At 37.7% G+C, this 18,058-nt stretch overlaps 1 protein-coding gene across 1 annotated transcript in view; it reads left to right on the forward strand.

The window, feature by feature from the left end:
• Positions 1–18,058, forward strand: part of ATP8A2 (ATPase phospholipid transporting 8A2) — a 1,256,305-nt gene that overhangs the window by 862,829 nt on the left and 375,418 nt on the right. Inside the window, exon 28 of the mRNA XM_053705572.1 lies at positions 6,376–6,454. Within this exon, the coding sequence (XP_053561547.1) occupies positions 6,376–6,454 (79 nt within the window). The remainder of the gene's footprint in view (positions 1–6,375; positions 6,455–18,058) is intronic.

Consider the following 18,058-nt stretch of genomic DNA (forward strand, 5'->3'; position numbering starts at 1 on the left):
ATGAGGTGAAGTCATCATCTGGTACTAGGGAGTAGGGCAGAAGTAGAAGAACTCCCAGCTCACATCCATAATATAACAATGGGTCACCCAGTAAGAGGAAATGATAGGGGTAGGGCAGAAGTAGAAGAACACCCAGCTGACATCCATAATATAACAATGTCTCACCCAGTAAAAGGAAATGATTCACACCAAGTAGAGTCTCTGTGCATCAATTCTTCAAGGTGCTAATTGAGGTAAAGCAAGTCCATAACATTTAACAGACAGATCCAGTCACTTTCTTCTCGGAATACCAACTGCGATAGTGATCTCTTCTTTACCTAAATGGTTAACTCCTTTTTATTAATTATTTCTACAGTAGATCTGTTCCTCTCTGCCATGCTCTCTCCCAAATGCAAGAGAATCTGCTCATGAGGAAGTCTCAGCATGTCCTGAATTGTCTATGCCATCTTAGTCTTACACACAGATTGGAGTTTATCTATTTAATGTATATGTAGTTTAGCCGTCAAGCTGTTCAATAAGGTAATGAATGTGAAACTAAAGTTTTATGCCGGATTGGCTGAATGTGACACGAGATATTATCTAGATTGTATCGGCCTCACTCAAAGCTGACAAGGTTATCAGCCACCATGATGGCTGCCACAGGAAGTGCCACCCCCCCCAACCCCAAGCCCCCCCCCCCCCCCACCAATTTTTTTTTATCTCATTCAGCATTTAACTGTGAACTATATCTCCAATGTAATAGGAAAGATACTCTACGCTCCTGGTCTTCACCTATCTCCAATGTAATAGGAAAGATGAGTATCCTGGTGTCTACCATTTCTCTAACTTCCTCTAACCTCTTTCTCAGCAACATCTTCTAACCTTCAACATCACTTTCCTAATATGAACTGTACTTAACATATGCTGATACTCTAATATGCTGATATTAAACTACATATTTACATTTTGGTCACATAAAATCAAAGTATTATTGAAAGTATTAAAGCTAGAAGAAGAAGAAACACCATTTGAATGAGAATGTTCTTGAAAACAAAAGCTTGTGGTTTCAACATATTTCAATTACAAAAATAAACCTAGGAAGCAATTTCCTGTGTATATAATACTCTGCACCTGGCATAGCAAGTCACTGGAAATACATTAAGGAAAAACACATTTTACAGTATAGTATCTCTTTAAAGGGGCATTAAATATAACATTGAATTACCTATAACATTTGTAATTAAGCATAATGAAACAACATTACCTTATACATTCATTATTTCCTTTGTTGGATTTTACTGTAAAATGTCTATGAAAATTGGGCTTGAGCTTTTCAAGCGGTAAATCCCTGAACTGGCCTTGATTTGCTCCATATGCTTCCATATGCTCCAATGGGAGCGTCGTTCTGATGCCAATAGACACTGCACAGAACCTAACGCGAAGGGGGTAAGTTGTGCAGCGTTGGGCAGCATATTTAAAAAATATAAGTATATTAATTGTGACCGATCTCTGGCTACCCCGACTTGGTAGCTCCGCCAACGGATCCTTACAGAACCTTGAACCAACCGCTATGTAGTGGAGAAAGTGATCTTAGCAAAGACCCACCCAAATAACTAGACAGACTAGTATTCAGGTGAACAAAGAAGAACATTTTATTAGGGAAAAAACACAACATTTACACCCAAACTGATCTTGATAACAAGCCTTATCTGACCTTCGCATCTCCCGCCATTCCCACCCCTCCAGACAGGCTGGAGCCTCCATTGTGTTTATTGTTCCCCAGTGTCCAGTGGCACAAGGATGGTGTATTCGGGGTGATCCCGGGGTAGCAGCAGCCTTTCCAGGGTGTCGTTGGAAAGCCCTTGGCCCCCAGCTGCTTCAGCCCAAAAAGTGCCTTGATCCATGGCTGGGTTCGGAGTTATGGGCTAACAAACGTACACCGGGAAGGCCATTGGGAAAGGAGTAATGAGTAGAGGTCCAAAACCCCTGGTTCCTGAGAGGGCTCACTCCTGAAAATTACCCCCTCTCTAGTCCTCTCTTAGAGGTCCAAATCCTCAAAAGAGTCTAGGACAAGTAGCCGCTGGAGCGACCTGAGTTAAAGGGGACCAGGAATCCGAGCTGTTGTGGCCGGCCATCAATTCCATGTGGCCGGCCGTCTGCTGAATAGGGCTTGGAAACCCCGGTTCTCCATGGAGCTCACCTCTGGCAATTGGCCCAGATATTACCCTCCCCACGGGGTACCAATCCCCAAAAGTGTGGAGCTCTGGGGCAAGGGGCCTCTGAAGCGGCCGTAGGCAAAAATCTCCGGATGCTGGGTGCGGCGGCCGGCTGGTAGATCCATGGGCCCAGCCGGCCTGAGAGAGAAGGATTGGTCAGAGGCCAGCTCTTTCAAGATCAGGTTTACCAAAGCTCTGGGAGATCGTGGTTACTCTGAGGAGCCCAAAACCGCTGAGAAACAAGAGGGGGTAGGTGGTAGGGGGGTAGGAATTTAATCCCTGCAGCCCGGCATCTGTGACATGAATATATACATATATATTTGTGTTTGTATGTGTATTTGCACTTAATACATACATATATATGTATATAAGCATATACATATATATTTACAGTATATTCACAATCCCCATAGACCACAATGTAAAGGCAGTCTTTAGTGCCATTTTTTTTTCTAACACCCCACATCCCCCCTTTTAACCCCTTATAACTGCTTTGTGCAGTTATTTAAAAAAAATATATAGATGCTACAAATTGTATTTTAATAAAGGAACCTTACACTTTATTTTGGGGGTGATTAGGGGAATTTTTTTTTAATTAACCAGAGATCTGACCTCTGGTTAATTTCACCTAGAGCTTGCGGTAGCAATAACCAGACACTTGTAATGGCTGGTTACTTATTGTGCCCCCGTAAACTAGCGGATTTCCCATTTACGGGTGCACGATAAATTAGTGCTCCACTTGTAATCTAGCCCTAAATGTGATATGTCTGCCCAGGATAATGGTCAGCCCAGTGTGCCTGGGAAAGTTTTTGTCCATAATAGCTAAAGGTATGTCAAGGTGAAAAGAGACAGGTTTTGTGATGAGTTCTTTGGTTTATCTGCACTGACTTTGTCTGAGCCATTATATCTATTGCACATACATTTGCATGATACTGGGTAAATGAGCTTGCATATTTATAATGACTTACAGGGGGTAAAAAATGATAATGCTAAATAAAAATGAGAAAATTACGGTGATAAAAAGATGGGTTTTAATGGTATAACCAGTTTTTTATCTTTTTATCTCAATTCAGTTCCTGTGATCAACTTATGGAAATGGTGAACTGTGTGATAATGAGACATTAGAAAACAAGAAATTCTTGCACCAATTGTATTGCATTTTATTTCTAATACTAATGAAAATCCTGATACCACTAGCCAAACAGAACTGTAATACATGACATAAATATTATCATTCAAAATGTCAAAGATTCATTAAATATTCAAAAGTCTGTGCCTTCTACAACTGAAAATGACTGGTATGTCTCTCTGGATAATACCCACAATGCATTTGTAGTATCACCAGCGTTACTGGTAACCAGGGAGAAAGAGAGCTGAAAGGAAATTAAAGGGACGCTGTACACAACATTTTCTATTATAATTATGAAAAAGCAGCATCTAAAAATGAAAAATGTGAAGTAAATAATTGTTTAATTTTATTTGATAGTCATACAGCTGCGTTAGTTGTGTACTTTCTAAACAGTGACTCACATGCAATTCTTACTAATGCTCCCAGTCCGGATGGTGCTTCCTGTTTATATACATTGGTTGATAGTTATTCCCTACTAATGCATTAGTAGGAAGTGTGCAATTTAGAATTAAATTTAAACAGCTTTTACTTCATATTTTTGAGTAAAAAACAGCTTGTGCAAATGCTGCGCTTTCATTTGGATGACTGGATGTCTCATTAAGTATTATATATAATTATATACAGTGTGTGCGTATTAATGAGAGAAATGGCGAAGATTTGACTTGGCGCAGAATGAAATGTACGATCTTTTACAGCAGTTCACCTTCTGGGTGCACAAAATACTCGGACACCAAAACTCAGCAGGAATCATGTTTTACTTGGAAAAGTACACCCCAATAGATTAATTTTCCAAAAAGAATTGTAAGAAAATGGGAAAAGCTGAAAATCACTTAGTGAGCATACGGAATGGTTGTCTAAATGGGACTACAATAAAGCTTATGACTGGCTACGGTTACTGCTATTTCTTCAAAACATTCACAGTGACAAGGTGGAAGTGGTGGCATTCGTACCTTATTAGTCATGGCACCCATAGTTTCCTATGTTACTAAAACTCTGCAAAGAAACAATGGATTCCGCTAACAGAGACATCTATTAATCTAGGGTCCCATAGAATATTCAGACATCACATGAGCTTGGTGTTTGAGTGATAATGTTTAAGACAACAAATTTTGTTAGATAATATGAATGAGTGTTACCCAAAACAGGAAAGATCCACCACCACCACTGTCTATTATAGAATATGGGGTTACTTTCTTCAGCATGGTTGAAGTCTCATACTTATACCCTTGCAAGGAATAAGAACTTCTTTCATAAGAGCTTTTTGTCTCTCTATAATACTTACCTAAAGTTTAAACTACATGTCTGGCATTAGGTAGGGTCAATATTGTTTAATCCAGCAGTTCTCCTATGCGTCCCTGTACATACAACCTATGGAAAAGTTTAAAGTCCCTTCTTGGGAGGGTCTTAGAAGCTTTAATGCTAGTTCCCCTTGAGACTCTTCAACAAGCATCCTTAAAGGGACAGCCTAATCATAATTAAACTTTCATGATTCAGATAGGACATAGGATTTTAAACAACTTTCCAATTTACTTTTATTATCAAATTTGCTTTGCTCTCTTGGTATTCTTTGTTGAAAGCTAAACTAATTCCTTGAAGGACACCTCTTATCTAAGTGCATTTTGTTATTTTTTTCATGGCTAGATAGTGCTAGTTAATGTGTGCCATATAAATAACATTGTGCTCACTCCTGTTGAGTTATTTATGCGTCAGCACCGATTGGCTAAATTGCAAGTCTATCAAAAGAACTGAAATAAGGGGGCAGTCTGCAGAGGCTTAGATACAAGGTAATCACAGAGGTAAAAAGTATATTAATATAACCGTGTTTGTTATGCAAAACTGGGTAATGGGTAATAAAGGGATTATCTATCTTTTTAAACAATAAAAATTCTGGAGTAGACTGTCTCTTTAAGGAATCTTACTTCCTTTTAGACTATCGGGTGGTGGGAATTTAAGCCTTATCATCACAACCATCATACTTTATATTACATCATGATATAGTGGTAATACAATCAATCCAATAATTTCTATTTAAAGTAGTATCAGCATTCCATATCTCACTAGACATCTACCTTACATATTTCTTTCACAACAAACAAAAACATATGGGAGAGAAAAATATACATTTCTTGATGTGATACAACGCCTACAAATGTACCTACAATGCACTAAATAATAGAGGAAGATGGATTGTCTGTTAGCATTCCCTCTAGGTTTCAGGAAAGAATGTATGTCTGCAAGAACACAGTGGATTCTGGACAATATAGACACTATTTTGGCAAAGCATCATATAAAAACTCCTCTGGAGTATTTAAGGTCCGCTCTGCATATACTGTATCTACTTCCTGCTCTACAGAAAACTCTATCACAATGTAAGAAATCTTCAAAGCAACCGTCTGGTTCTCACTTAATATGTTCCTTAAACATTATACATTAGATGGTAAACCCTTCTAGATTGTAAGTTCCCACTGGAACAGGGCCCTCAATTCCTCCTATATGTGTTTGTAAATGTTGTCCTGTCTATTACAAGTTTTATATTGTTTTATTTAAATGAATTGTATTTATGGACAGCGCTGCGGAATATGTTGGCGCTTCATAAATAAAGTATAATAATAATATTTAATTTACTTTGTTTTGCTTGTATCCTTTGTTGAAAAGGATACCTAGGTAGGTGTAGGAGCTGGGAGATAGCTGCTGTTTGGTGGCTGCACCTATATTCCTCTTGTCATTGGTTACAAATGTGTTCAGCTAGCTCCCAGTAGTGCTTTGCTGCACCTTCAATAAAGGATACCAGGAGAATGAAACAAAATTGATCATAGAAGTAAATGGGAACGTTGTTTATAATTGTATGCTTTATCTGAATCATAAAAAGAAAAAAATGTGGGTTTCATGTCCCTTTAATAGGCAAGCAGCGTGATAAACAAGAAAAGCAAACATTCATGTAAATGTAAAATGTATCTGAAAAGCCATCATCACACTGTGGTGCTAAACATAGTAAAAAGCATTTGTTTAGTAGTCAGACGTCTGTGTAATGGTTTGCTTTGTTTTCCATAGGTTTTCTGGGGTCACTGCATCAATGCCCTTATCCACTCCATTATTCTCTTCTGGTTTCCACTGAAAATGCTGGAGCACGGTAAATATTTCACAATTACAAATGTCAGCAGGTTTTACATTTCATACTGTGGATATTTTAGCACAGATAACAGATGTGAACATCATAGATTAAACACAATACCATGACTGACAGACAACTACCACTTCTGTTCTTTTTTTTGTTTGTTTTTGTTGCTGAAGTTTTTGACTCATCCATCTCTGTTTGGACAATGGGAGATGTTCTTTGCATTTTTATTTTATTTTTACATCAAAAATATGATTTTAAATAATCCATAGTAATTATGCATTGTTGCATTATATATTAATTTGTGCCATTGTTTCCTTTAATTTCAGTATCCCCAGAGAAGTATTAGCGCATAATCACAACCTTCACAACCCTGCTACATGCTATACAATGTTTATTGTAGTAGCTCAATTACATATGTCCCTATTTCGCTTTTAGCTTAGGAGATAAGAGGCTTTTAAAAGGGTACATCCCTGAACTGCGCAACAATAAAAGGTTTTGCTAACAAATTTAGAGTGCAAATGTTTTTAAAACACGGCTAGATTACAAGTTGTGCGTTAGGATAAAAAGCAGTGTTAAGAGGTCCTAATGCTGCTTTTTTACGCCCGCTGCTATTACGAGTCTTGAAGTTTTAGGGTCACCGCACACTTCTTTGACCTTACCGCAAAACAACTTACATAAACTTTGTAAAGTTTTTTTTCTATGGGACTTCCATAGCGCCGGTATTACGAGTCTGTCCTGGGAGGCAAAAAAGTGAGCAGTACACCCTACCCTGTCAAGAGTCCTACCGCATTTAAAAGTCAGTAGTTATGAGTTTTATGGTACAACACCGTAACATAAAACTCATAACTAAAGTGCTAAAAAGTACACTAACACCCATAAACTACCTATTAACCCCTAAACCGAGGCCCTCCCACATCGCAAAAACTAAAATAAAATTATTAACCCCTAATCTGCCGCTCCGGACAACGCCGCCACTTACATTATACTTATGAACCCCTAATCTGCTGCCCCCAACATCGCCGACACCTACATTATTTTTATTAACCCCTAATCTGCTGCCCCAAATGTCGCCGCAACCTACCTACACTTTTTAACCCATAATTTGCTGCCCCCAACGTCGCCGCCACTATAATAAACATATTAACCCCTAAACCTAAGTCTAACTCTAACCCTAACACCCCCTAACTTAACGGGACACTAAACCCAATTTTTTTTCTTTCACGATTCAGGTAGAACATGCAATTTTAAGCAACTTTCTAATTTACTCCTATTGTCAATTTTTCTTCGTTCTCTTACTATCTTTATTTAAAAAGCAGGAATGTAAAGCTTAAGAGCTGGCCCATTTTTGGTTGCGAACCTGGGTTATGTTTGCTAATTGGTTTGCTAACTGTATCCACCAATAAAAAAACGCTATCCATGGTGCTGAACTTAAAATGGGCGGGCTACTATGCTTTAAATTCCTACTTTTTAAATAAAGATAGCAAGAGAATGAATAAAAATAGATAGTAGGAGTAAATTAGAAAGTTGCTTAAAATTGCATGTTCTATCTGAATCATTAAAGAAAAAAATTGGGTTTAGTGTCCATTTAAATATAATTTAACTAAATCTAAATAAAATTACTATCATTAACTACATTATTCCTATTTAAAACTAAATACTTACCTATAAAATAAACCCTAAGCTAGCTACAATATAACTAATAGTTACATTGTATATATATATCTTAGGGTTTATTTTCATTTTACAGGCAAGTTTGTATTTATTTTAACTAGGTAGAATAGTTATTAAATAGTTATTAACTATTTAATAACTACTTGGCTAAAATAAATACAAAAGTACCTGTAAAATAAAACCTAACCTAAGTTACACTAACACCTAACACTACAATATAATTAAATAAATTAACTAAATTAAATACAATTACCTAAGTACAAAAAAAACACTAAATTACAGAAAATAATAAACAAATTACAGATATTTAAACTAATTACACTCAATCTAATAGCCCTATTAAAATAAAAAAGCCCTCCCAAAATAAAAAAAAAACCCTAGTCTAAACTCAACTACCAATAGCCCTTAAAAGGGCCTTTTGCGGGGCATTGCCCCAAAGTAATCAGCTCTTTTACCTGTAAAAAAAATACAAACAACCCCCCAACAGTAAAAACCACCACCCACACAACTAACCCCCCAAATAAAATAGTATCTAAAAAAAACTAAGCTCCCCATTGCCCTGAAAAGGGCATTTGGATGGGCATTGCCCTTAAAAGGGCAATTAGCTCTTTTGCTGCCCAAACCCTAACCTACAAATAAAACCCACCCAATACACCCTTAAAAAAAACCTAACACTAACCCTCTGAAGATCGACTTACCGGGAGATGTCTTCATCCAAGCCGGGCGAAGTGGTCCTCCAGATGGGCAGAAGTCTTCATCCAGACAGCATCTTCTATCTTCATCCATCCGGGGCAGAGCGGGTCCATCCTCAAGACATCCGACGCGGAGCATCCTCTTCATCCAACGACTAAAGCTGAATGAAGGTACCTTTAAGTGACGTCATCCAAGATAGAGTCCTTTAGGTTCCGATTGGCTAATAGAATTCTATCAGCCAATCGGAATTAAGGTAGAAAAAATCCTATTGGCTGATGCAATCAGCCAATAGGATTGAAATTCAATCCTATTGGCTGATCCAATCAGCCAATAGGATTGAGCTCGCATTCTATTGGCTGAAGATAGAAGATGCCGTCTGGATGAAGACTTCTGCCTGTCTGGAAGACCACTTCTCCCGGCTTGGATGAAGACTTCTCCCGGCTTTGTTGAGGACTTCGGCCCGGCTTGGATGAAGACGTCTCCCGGTAAGTCGATCTTCAGGGGGTTAGTGTTAGGTTTCTTAAGGGTGTATTGGGTGGGTTTTATTTGTAGGTTAGGGTTTGGGCAGCAAAAGAGCTAACTGCCCTTTTAAGGGCAATGCCCATCCAAATGCCCTTTTCAGGGCAATGGGGAGCTTAGGTTTTTTTAGATAGTGTATTTTATTTGGGGGGTTGATTGTGTGGGTGGTGGGTTTTACTGTTGGGGGGGTTGTTTGTATTTTCTTTTACAGGTAAAAGAGCTGATTACTTTGGGGCAATGCCCCGCAAAAGGCCCTATTAAGGGCTATTGGTAGTTTAGTTTAGGCTAGGGTTTTTTTTATTTTAGGGGGGCATTTTTTATTTTAATAGGGCTATTAGATTAGGTGTAATTAGTTTCAATATCTGTAATTTGTTTATTATTTTCTGTAATTTAGTGTTTGTTTGTTTTTTGTTCTTTAGCTAATTTAATTTAATTTAGGTAATTGTATTTAATTTAGTCAATTTATTTAATTATATTGTAGGTGTTAGGTGTTAGTGTAACTTAGGTTAGGTTTTATTTTACAGGTACTTTTGTATTTATTTTAGCCAAGTAGTTATTAAATAGTTAATAACTATTTAATAACTATTCTACCTAGTTAAAATAAATACAAACTTGCCTGTAAAATAAAAATAAACCCTAAGCTAGATACAATGTAACTATTATTTATATTGTAGCTAACTTAGGGTTTATTTTATAGGTAAGTATTTAGTTTTAAATAGGAATAATGTAGTTAATGATAGGAATATTTATTTAGATTTATTTAAATTATATTTAAGTTAGTGGGTGTTAGGTTTAGGGTTAGACTTAGGTTTAGGGGTTAATAACTTTAATCTAGTGGCAGCGACGTTGGGGGCGGCAGATTAGAGGTTAATAAATGTAGGTAGGTTGCGGCGACATTGGGGAAGGCAGATTAGGGGTTAATAAATATAATGTAGGTGTCGGCGATGTCGGGGGTGGCAGATTAGGGGTTAATAAGTGTAAGATTAGAGGTGTTTAGACTCAGGGTTCATGTTAGGGTCAATGTTAGGAATCAATGGGGCTGCGTTACTGAGATTTATGCTGCTTTTTTGCAAGTGTTAGACTTTTTTTCAGCCGGCTCTCCCCGTTGATTCCTATGGGGAAATCGTGCACGAGCACGTTACACCAGCTCACCACTGACTTAAGCAGCGCTGGTATTAAATTGAGATTTGGAGCAAAATTTTGCTCAACGCTTACTTCTTGCCTTTTAACGCCGGGTTTGTAAAAACTCGTAATATCAGCGCTGTATGTAAGTGAGCGGTGAGAAAAAACTGCACGTTAGCACCGCATAGCCTCTGACGCAAAACTCGTAATCTAGCCGTTATTTTGTAAGCAGAACTTTATAAACATAGAGATTATTTGTAGATATGTACTATTAATGCTTATGTTTAAGTATCTAATCTATCTGTAACATAGGCTGTTCCTATCTTCCTCTGCCCATAAAATTGTTTTACTTTGCCCAGCCAATCAGGGAGCAGGACCTTTTACATTGCTTTAAATGGAGTCTAGCAGCCAGTCCTCCATATTGGTATGGAAAAGGGTTCTTGTAAGGTTCCATCTGCTAGTAAATGCAGATTATGATAGACAGAATACTTAAAACATGTAGAGTGGTAGAGTTTATATGGATTGGTCAGGGAAGATGACCAGAACAGGAACAGAAGCAAACTGAACAGGATTAGCAATCTTGTAATTTTGATGAGTTAGCAATGTGCAAGCAGAAACTTGATTCTGCAATCTTACCTAAGGCACCTTCTATAGCAAATGCCTATATATATATGTGTGTGTGTGTGTGATGTCACCTCCCTGTTTGGTTTCACTGTGTGCAAGTATAAGGGTGGGAACGACAAGGGAGTGAAGTGGTAGTCTTCAGAACTCTGTAGAGACCCAAAGGGAATGTGGCTTGCAGTGGAACAATGACTCAAAAATGTGACTTTGCATCAATATATAATTATATGTATAACAATGAATAGATCTTTTTTTTTCAGGGGAAAAAAAAGTATAGTTTAGAACTAGACCATATGACAAATCATTTAAACATTTAGGATTAGAGTACAAGTGGAGTGCTATTTAGCCCTTTCACTAGAAAAAGCTAATTGCACTAGAATTATTTTTTTTCCGCATATCGGGTTGCGCTGGTATTATGAGTTGAAATTAAAAAGTTAGCGCTCTTGTGCTAACCCATAGAAGTCAGTGGAGCCAAAAAAAGTAGAAAAAGACCCAAACACCCTACTCGTGCGCTAACCAGATTGCATATTCTCATGTGCACTAAGCCCACATGAAAATATGAATATTTCACATTCCAGTGTTCTGCACAGAGCAGAATATGTTCTATTTATTCATAAATACATATTTCTACATATATCTGATGCTTTTTTTGGTACAATAAATATCTATACTTATACACATGATTTTATATATAGGTATAGATATATACAGATATATATATATATATATGCAGATATATATAGGCATATCTATTTATAAAAATATTGTGTTATGGGAAGAACATTGGAATGTGAAATATTTACAGTAAATACACACTATCCTATAATATAAAAGGCCAAGTGTGTTTGTCTGAAGCTGTCATGCACAGTAGAGACAGCACGAGGACAAACACACCTGGCCTTACCAGTGCTGAGGTCATGAACTCTTTTACTGACATGCTGTTTGCGGTGAAAGTGGGCGTGACCGGACAGGAACGTGGGCGTGGCCTTCTGGAGCATGGGTGGGGTCGGTTTGGTCTGGGGCGTGGTGGGGGCGTGGCCGGACACGGTCGGTGCAAGAGAGAGGGGAGAGAAATAGAGAGGGGGAGAGATAAAAAGAGATAGGAAAGAGCTAAAGAGAGGGGGAAGAGCAGAAGAGAGGGGAAAGTGCAGAAGAGAGTGGGAGAGAGAGCAAAATAGAAATAACTGCTGCTCATCTGCAGGTAAAACAAAAATAAAAAAAATGAAGAAATGAACAGCAGCCAATCAGCATCAGCAGTGCTGAGGTCATGAACTCTTTTACTGACATGCTGTTTGCGGTGAAAGTGGGCGTGGCCAGGCAGGAACGTGGGCTTGGCCGACTGGAACATGGGTGGGGTCGGTTTGGTTTGGGGCGTGGTGGGGGCGTGGCCGGACACGGTCGGTGCAAGAGAGAGGGGAGAGAAATAGAGAGGGGGAGAGATAAAAAGAGATAGGAAAGAGCTAAAGAGAGGGGGAAGAGCAGAAGAGAGGGGAAAGTGCAGAAGAGAGTGGGAGAGAGAGCAAAATAGAAATAACTGCTGCTCATCTGCAGGTAAAACAAAAATAAAAAAAATGAAGAAATGAACAGCAGCCAATCAGCATCAGCAGTGCTGAGGTCATGAACTCTTTTACTGACATGCTGTTTGCGGTGAAAGTGGGCGTGACCGGGCAGGAACGTGGGCGTGGCCGTCTGGAACATGGGTGGGGTCGGTGGGGTCTGGGCGTGGTGGGGTGTGGCCGGGCCACGAGAGAGAGGGGAGAGAAATAGAGAGGGGGAGAGATAAAAAGAGATAGGAAAGAGCTAAAGAGAGGGGGAAGAGCAGAAGAGAGGGGAAAGTGCAGAAGAGAGGGGGAGAGAGAGCAAAATAGAGGGGAAAGAGCAGAAGAGAAGGGAAAGAGCAAAATAGAGGGAAGAGAGAGCAAAATAGAGGGGAAAGAGCAAAAGAGAAGAGAAAGAGCAAAATAGAGGGGAGAGAGAGCAAAAGAGTGGGGGGATAGAGCAATAGAGAGGGGGAGAGAAAAAGAGAGGGGGAGAAAGAGCAAAAGAGAGGGATGGAGAGAGAGAGCAAAAAAAAAAGGAGAGAGACAGAGCAAAAGAGAGGGAGAGAGAGAGCACAATAGAGAGGGGGGAGAAAGAGAGCGCAAAAGAGAAGGGAGAGAGAGCGCAAAAGAGAGAGAGAACGCAAAAGAGAGGGAGGAGAGAGAGAGCGTAAAAGAGAGGGGGAGAGAGCGCAAAAGAGAGGGGGAGAGAAAGCAAAAGAGAGGGGAAGAGAGGGAGCAAAAGAGATGGGGGAAAGAGAGAGCAAAAGAGAGGTGGAGCGAGAGAGAGCGCAAAAGAGAGGGGGAGAGTGAGCATAAGAGAGGGGGGAGAGAGAGAGCAAAAGAGAGGTGGAGCAAGAGAGAGCGCAAAAGAGAGGGGGAGAGAGCACAAAAGAGAGGGAGAGAGAGCACAAAAGAGGGGGAGAAAGAGAGCAAGGGGTGGGACCGCTTTACTGCAAAAAATGGCCCGTGTGAACGGGCTTTAGGACTAGTATTTAAAGGGACATAATACTCATATGCTAAATCACTTGAAACTGATGCAGTATAACTGTAAAAAGCTGACAGGAAAATATCACCTGAGCATCTCTATGCAAAAGAGGAAGATATTTTACCTCACAATTTCCTCAGCTCAGCAGAGTAAGTTCTGTGTAAAAGTTATACTCAACTGCTGCTCAGCTGCAGGTAACACAAAAATAAAAAAAATGAAGAAATGAACAGCAGCCAATCAGCATCAGCAGTGCTGAGGTCATGAACTCTTTTACTGTGATCTCATGAGATTTGACTTAACTCTCATGAGATTTCATTGTAAACTTCCTTACACTGAATAGGGAAATAACATGAGAGTGCACAAGGCTCAACGCTTCGGCTGTCCCGGGACAGACATACTGATATGCTGCTTAGAAGTCCTTTACAATGGGATGTGGCTACTGAGAAACTTTTGAGGTAAAATATCTTTCTTTTTTACATAGAGATGTTCAGGTGATATTTTCTAGTCAGATTTTTACAGATATACTGCATCACTTTCAAGTGTTTAAACATTTGGGTATTATGGCCCTTTAATATATGAATATTGCATGAATATGATTTTCATTTTACTTTTCATTTACTTAACTGCAAAGGGCTTCAATGCACCTCTATATATGTCTATATTTGTATACATAATATGTATTTATTTGTTTATATGTATATATATATATATATATATATATATATATATATATATATATATAAAAATACATATATACACAGATAAATACATACATACATACATACATACCTGCACACACACGCAGACATATATACATACATATACATCTTTAGACATATATATGTATATATATCAATGTTAAAGCCCTTTGTCTGTTTTTTTTCTAACACCTGAGACCTCATATCTTTGAGACCTTATGAGACCTTATAATTTTTTGTGTGCAATATGTTTGTAAAATAATTTGTATTAGATGGTGGTATAAGTTTAACTGTAATTTGTAATGTATTTTTGATGACACTTTTTAGGTTTGTGAAACAGTTAACCAGTGCTCTGAGGTCAAGTTAATCACACATTCACATTTACTTTCAGCTTGTAATACGAGTGCAATTTAAACTGCGTGAAAACCTGATATCGATTGCGCACAAATGTTTGCGCTCCACTGTTAATCTGGCCCTTACTGTCTTAAAGCAATCATTTTTATGCTTGTATATAAAACATATTCTAGAATAATGTTGTGTGTAAATAACATTATGCACATAGCGCAACATCTATCTTTTTTGTACTTCCTGTATTAAGTGATAATTTGACATTTTTCACAAGGTCCAACACCACTAACAGAACTTTGTTCTCAAAACCTAAACCTTCTCTACCCTCTAGACATTGTTCTCCCATAGCTCAGTTTTTGGAACATTTGCTGATGATTTATGGAATTTGGATCATGTATATTAATTTAGCAAAAAATATAAAGGGAGAGAAAGAAATGGAACAAGATTTCTGTCTTAGCCATACAATATACACAGCGCAAGAGATTTAGCTTTCCTGGAACCCATTCAAAGTAGTAAATCAGACCAATTTAATCAGTAAATTTTTATCCTCATCTCACAAAATGATTAATTGTAAGTGCAATAAATCAGTATGTGAGTTGCCAGCTTATGGGGATGTAATGAAGGCGAGCTAAGTATAATACAAACACAACTGATAATCTCGCCACAGAGATGTCATACACAAGGTTTAGAATGAGTAATAGCGCCAACACAAAGATCCATCTTATCCAAAGAAAAAGATTTCTGAAGACATAATGGCTTTAGAGAAACTATTTCTATTGATTTATTGATGTGTAAGTATACAGAACATATATAACCTTGTATACGTCAGCTATTCAGTACTGTTTATACAGAGGTGCATTCTGATACTGTTGCTAGCAAATAATCCTTGTTTTACTACTGGGATTTGGAGGAGTCAGACTTAAGTTGTATCATATCTCCTTATTCACTACATACATCTACTCCCTTTTGATGGCAATTTCTTTCTTATCCATCCCCTTGTTTTTTTTACACTCCACAGTCATAATTGTCTTCTCATAAGTTTTTATTTATCTATTTCTGTATTATTTTATTTATTTTTTTAAACGGACACTATATTCGTGATTCAGAGAATGCGATTTTTAAAATTTTTAATGATTTTTAACATTTTTAATTTACTTCTATTATCTAATTTGCTTCATTGTCTTGGTATCCTTTGTTGAAAAGCATGCCTAGGTAGACTCAGCAGTAGCACTGGCAGCAATAACTCAGTAGTAAGTTATAGTAATAATATACATGCTGCTCTGTATAATGAGTTTGAGGTAGATAGATAGATAGATAGATAGATAGATAGGCAGACCTGCAACCTGTACTAATAAAATGTCTCCTACATTAAAGGAATAGTTTAGTCAAAATTAAACTTTTGTGATTCAGATAGAGCAGGCAATTTTAGGTAACATTCTAATTTACTCATTTTATCAATTATTCTTCTTTCTCTTGTTATCTTTATTTGAATGTAAGCTTAAAAGCTGGCCCTTAAAAGCCAGCCCTGGAATCTGGGTAGTGTTTGCTGATTGGTGGCTACATTTAGACACCAATCAGAAAGTTCTACCCAGGTTCTGAACCAAAAATGGGCCGGCTCCTAAGCTTACATTCTTGTTTTTTCAAATAAAGATACCAAGAGAATGGAATCACCGGAAGTGACGTCAGATTGCAGTTTTCGATGAATTGCAGTTCTCGACAGAACACCCCCATAGAAAAAGCAGACATTTTAAGAATACTAGATGATACATTGTATAGGTGCACTAGATCATTAGCTAATATTTTTTTAACACATTAACATGTTATCTATTCCTGTGATATTGCTATATTTTATTCTGTTAAAAAAGAACAGAAACATATTCCGGTGTGCTAGCTATTGTGCGCAAGCGATATAGGGTATTTCTTGGCTCTTTGCGCCTGATGGAAATAGCATTGCATATTAGGACCTAAATGTTAATGCATTTGCTTGAGCGCAAATTTAACGCACATCAGGTTAGCGCAACTTCAAAACTCTGGTTAACTGTTACGCGAGACAAAATAGTTGCACTAAAAAAACACATCAAAAATACATTTAACAGTTACACTCATAGTAACACTGTCTGATAAAAAAAATATTTGAAAAAAATTGTATTAAAATATATGAGGTCTGCAAAGGGCTTTAAAAAAGAGAGATACTTACCCATGTCTAAATATGTGTATATATATATATACATTATATATATATATATATATATATATATATATATGTGTGTGTGTATGTGTACATATGTATTTATGTATTTATATGTGTATATATGCATTTACAGACATATATACACATATAAACACATAAATACATATGTACACATATATTGCCATATATAGATGTGCATTGGAGCCGTTTGCAGCCAAGTAGCTGAAAACATAAAAAGTGTTTAACTTTGTATTTAAACTCATTAATTAATAAACACCTAGATTACGAGTTTTGCGTTCGTGTTTTAACGCTGAAAAAATGGCCATTTCAGCGTTAAAACAGTAAAGCAGCCATTACGAGTCTTAAGAGTCGGTATAGCTGTACCGCAAGCCTTTAAGGCTGTAACGCAACGTCAGTCCTGCACTCAAAAAGATGGTGTTTTTGTGTGGGATTTCCATAGCGCTGCTATTACAAGTTTTGTGGTGAGGCTAAAAAGCTTGCGTTACACCCTATACCGACACAATCTGTTTCGCAATCTGAGACCAGTAGTTATGAGTTTTACGCAACAAAGCTGTTACACAAAACTCGTAACTAAACTGTTACAAAGTACACTAACACTCATAAACTACCTATTAACCCCTAAACCGAGGCCCTCCCGCATCGCAAATATCGCCGCCACTAATAAAATGTATTAACCCCTATTCTGCCGCTCCCCAACATCATCATAACTATACTAAAGTTATTAACCTCTATTCCCCCGCACCCCAACATCGCCAACACTTTAATAAAGATATTAACCCCTATTCCACAGCTCCCCGACATCACCGCCACTAAATAAAGTTATTGACCCCTAATCCTCTGGCCTCCCACATCACTACCACTAAATAAACCTATTAACCCCTAAACCGACAGCCCCCCACATCGCAAAAAACTAAATTAAACTATTAACCCCTAAACCTAAGAACCCCCTAACTTTAAATTAAAATTACAAGATCCCTATCTTAAAATAAATAAAAACTTACCTAAGAAATTATAAAAAACTAAATTTAAACTATAAATTAAACTAACATTACTATTATACTAAAATTAAAATAACTACAAATTAAAATAATTGTAAAATCTATTATTCTTGAGAGTCAGGATGCCATAGACAGGATAACAGGGCACTGTGTGGACGGCTACAGGACGTCAGAGTCCTAGAGAGACAGTGTTTTGCTTATGACAGAT

The sequence above is a fragment of the Bombina bombina genome, chromosome 3, assembly GCF_027579735.1.
Source record: "Bombina bombina isolate aBomBom1 chromosome 3, aBomBom1.pri, whole genome shotgun sequence".
NCBI lineage: Eukaryota > Metazoa > Chordata > Amphibia > Anura > Bombinatoridae > Bombina > Bombina bombina.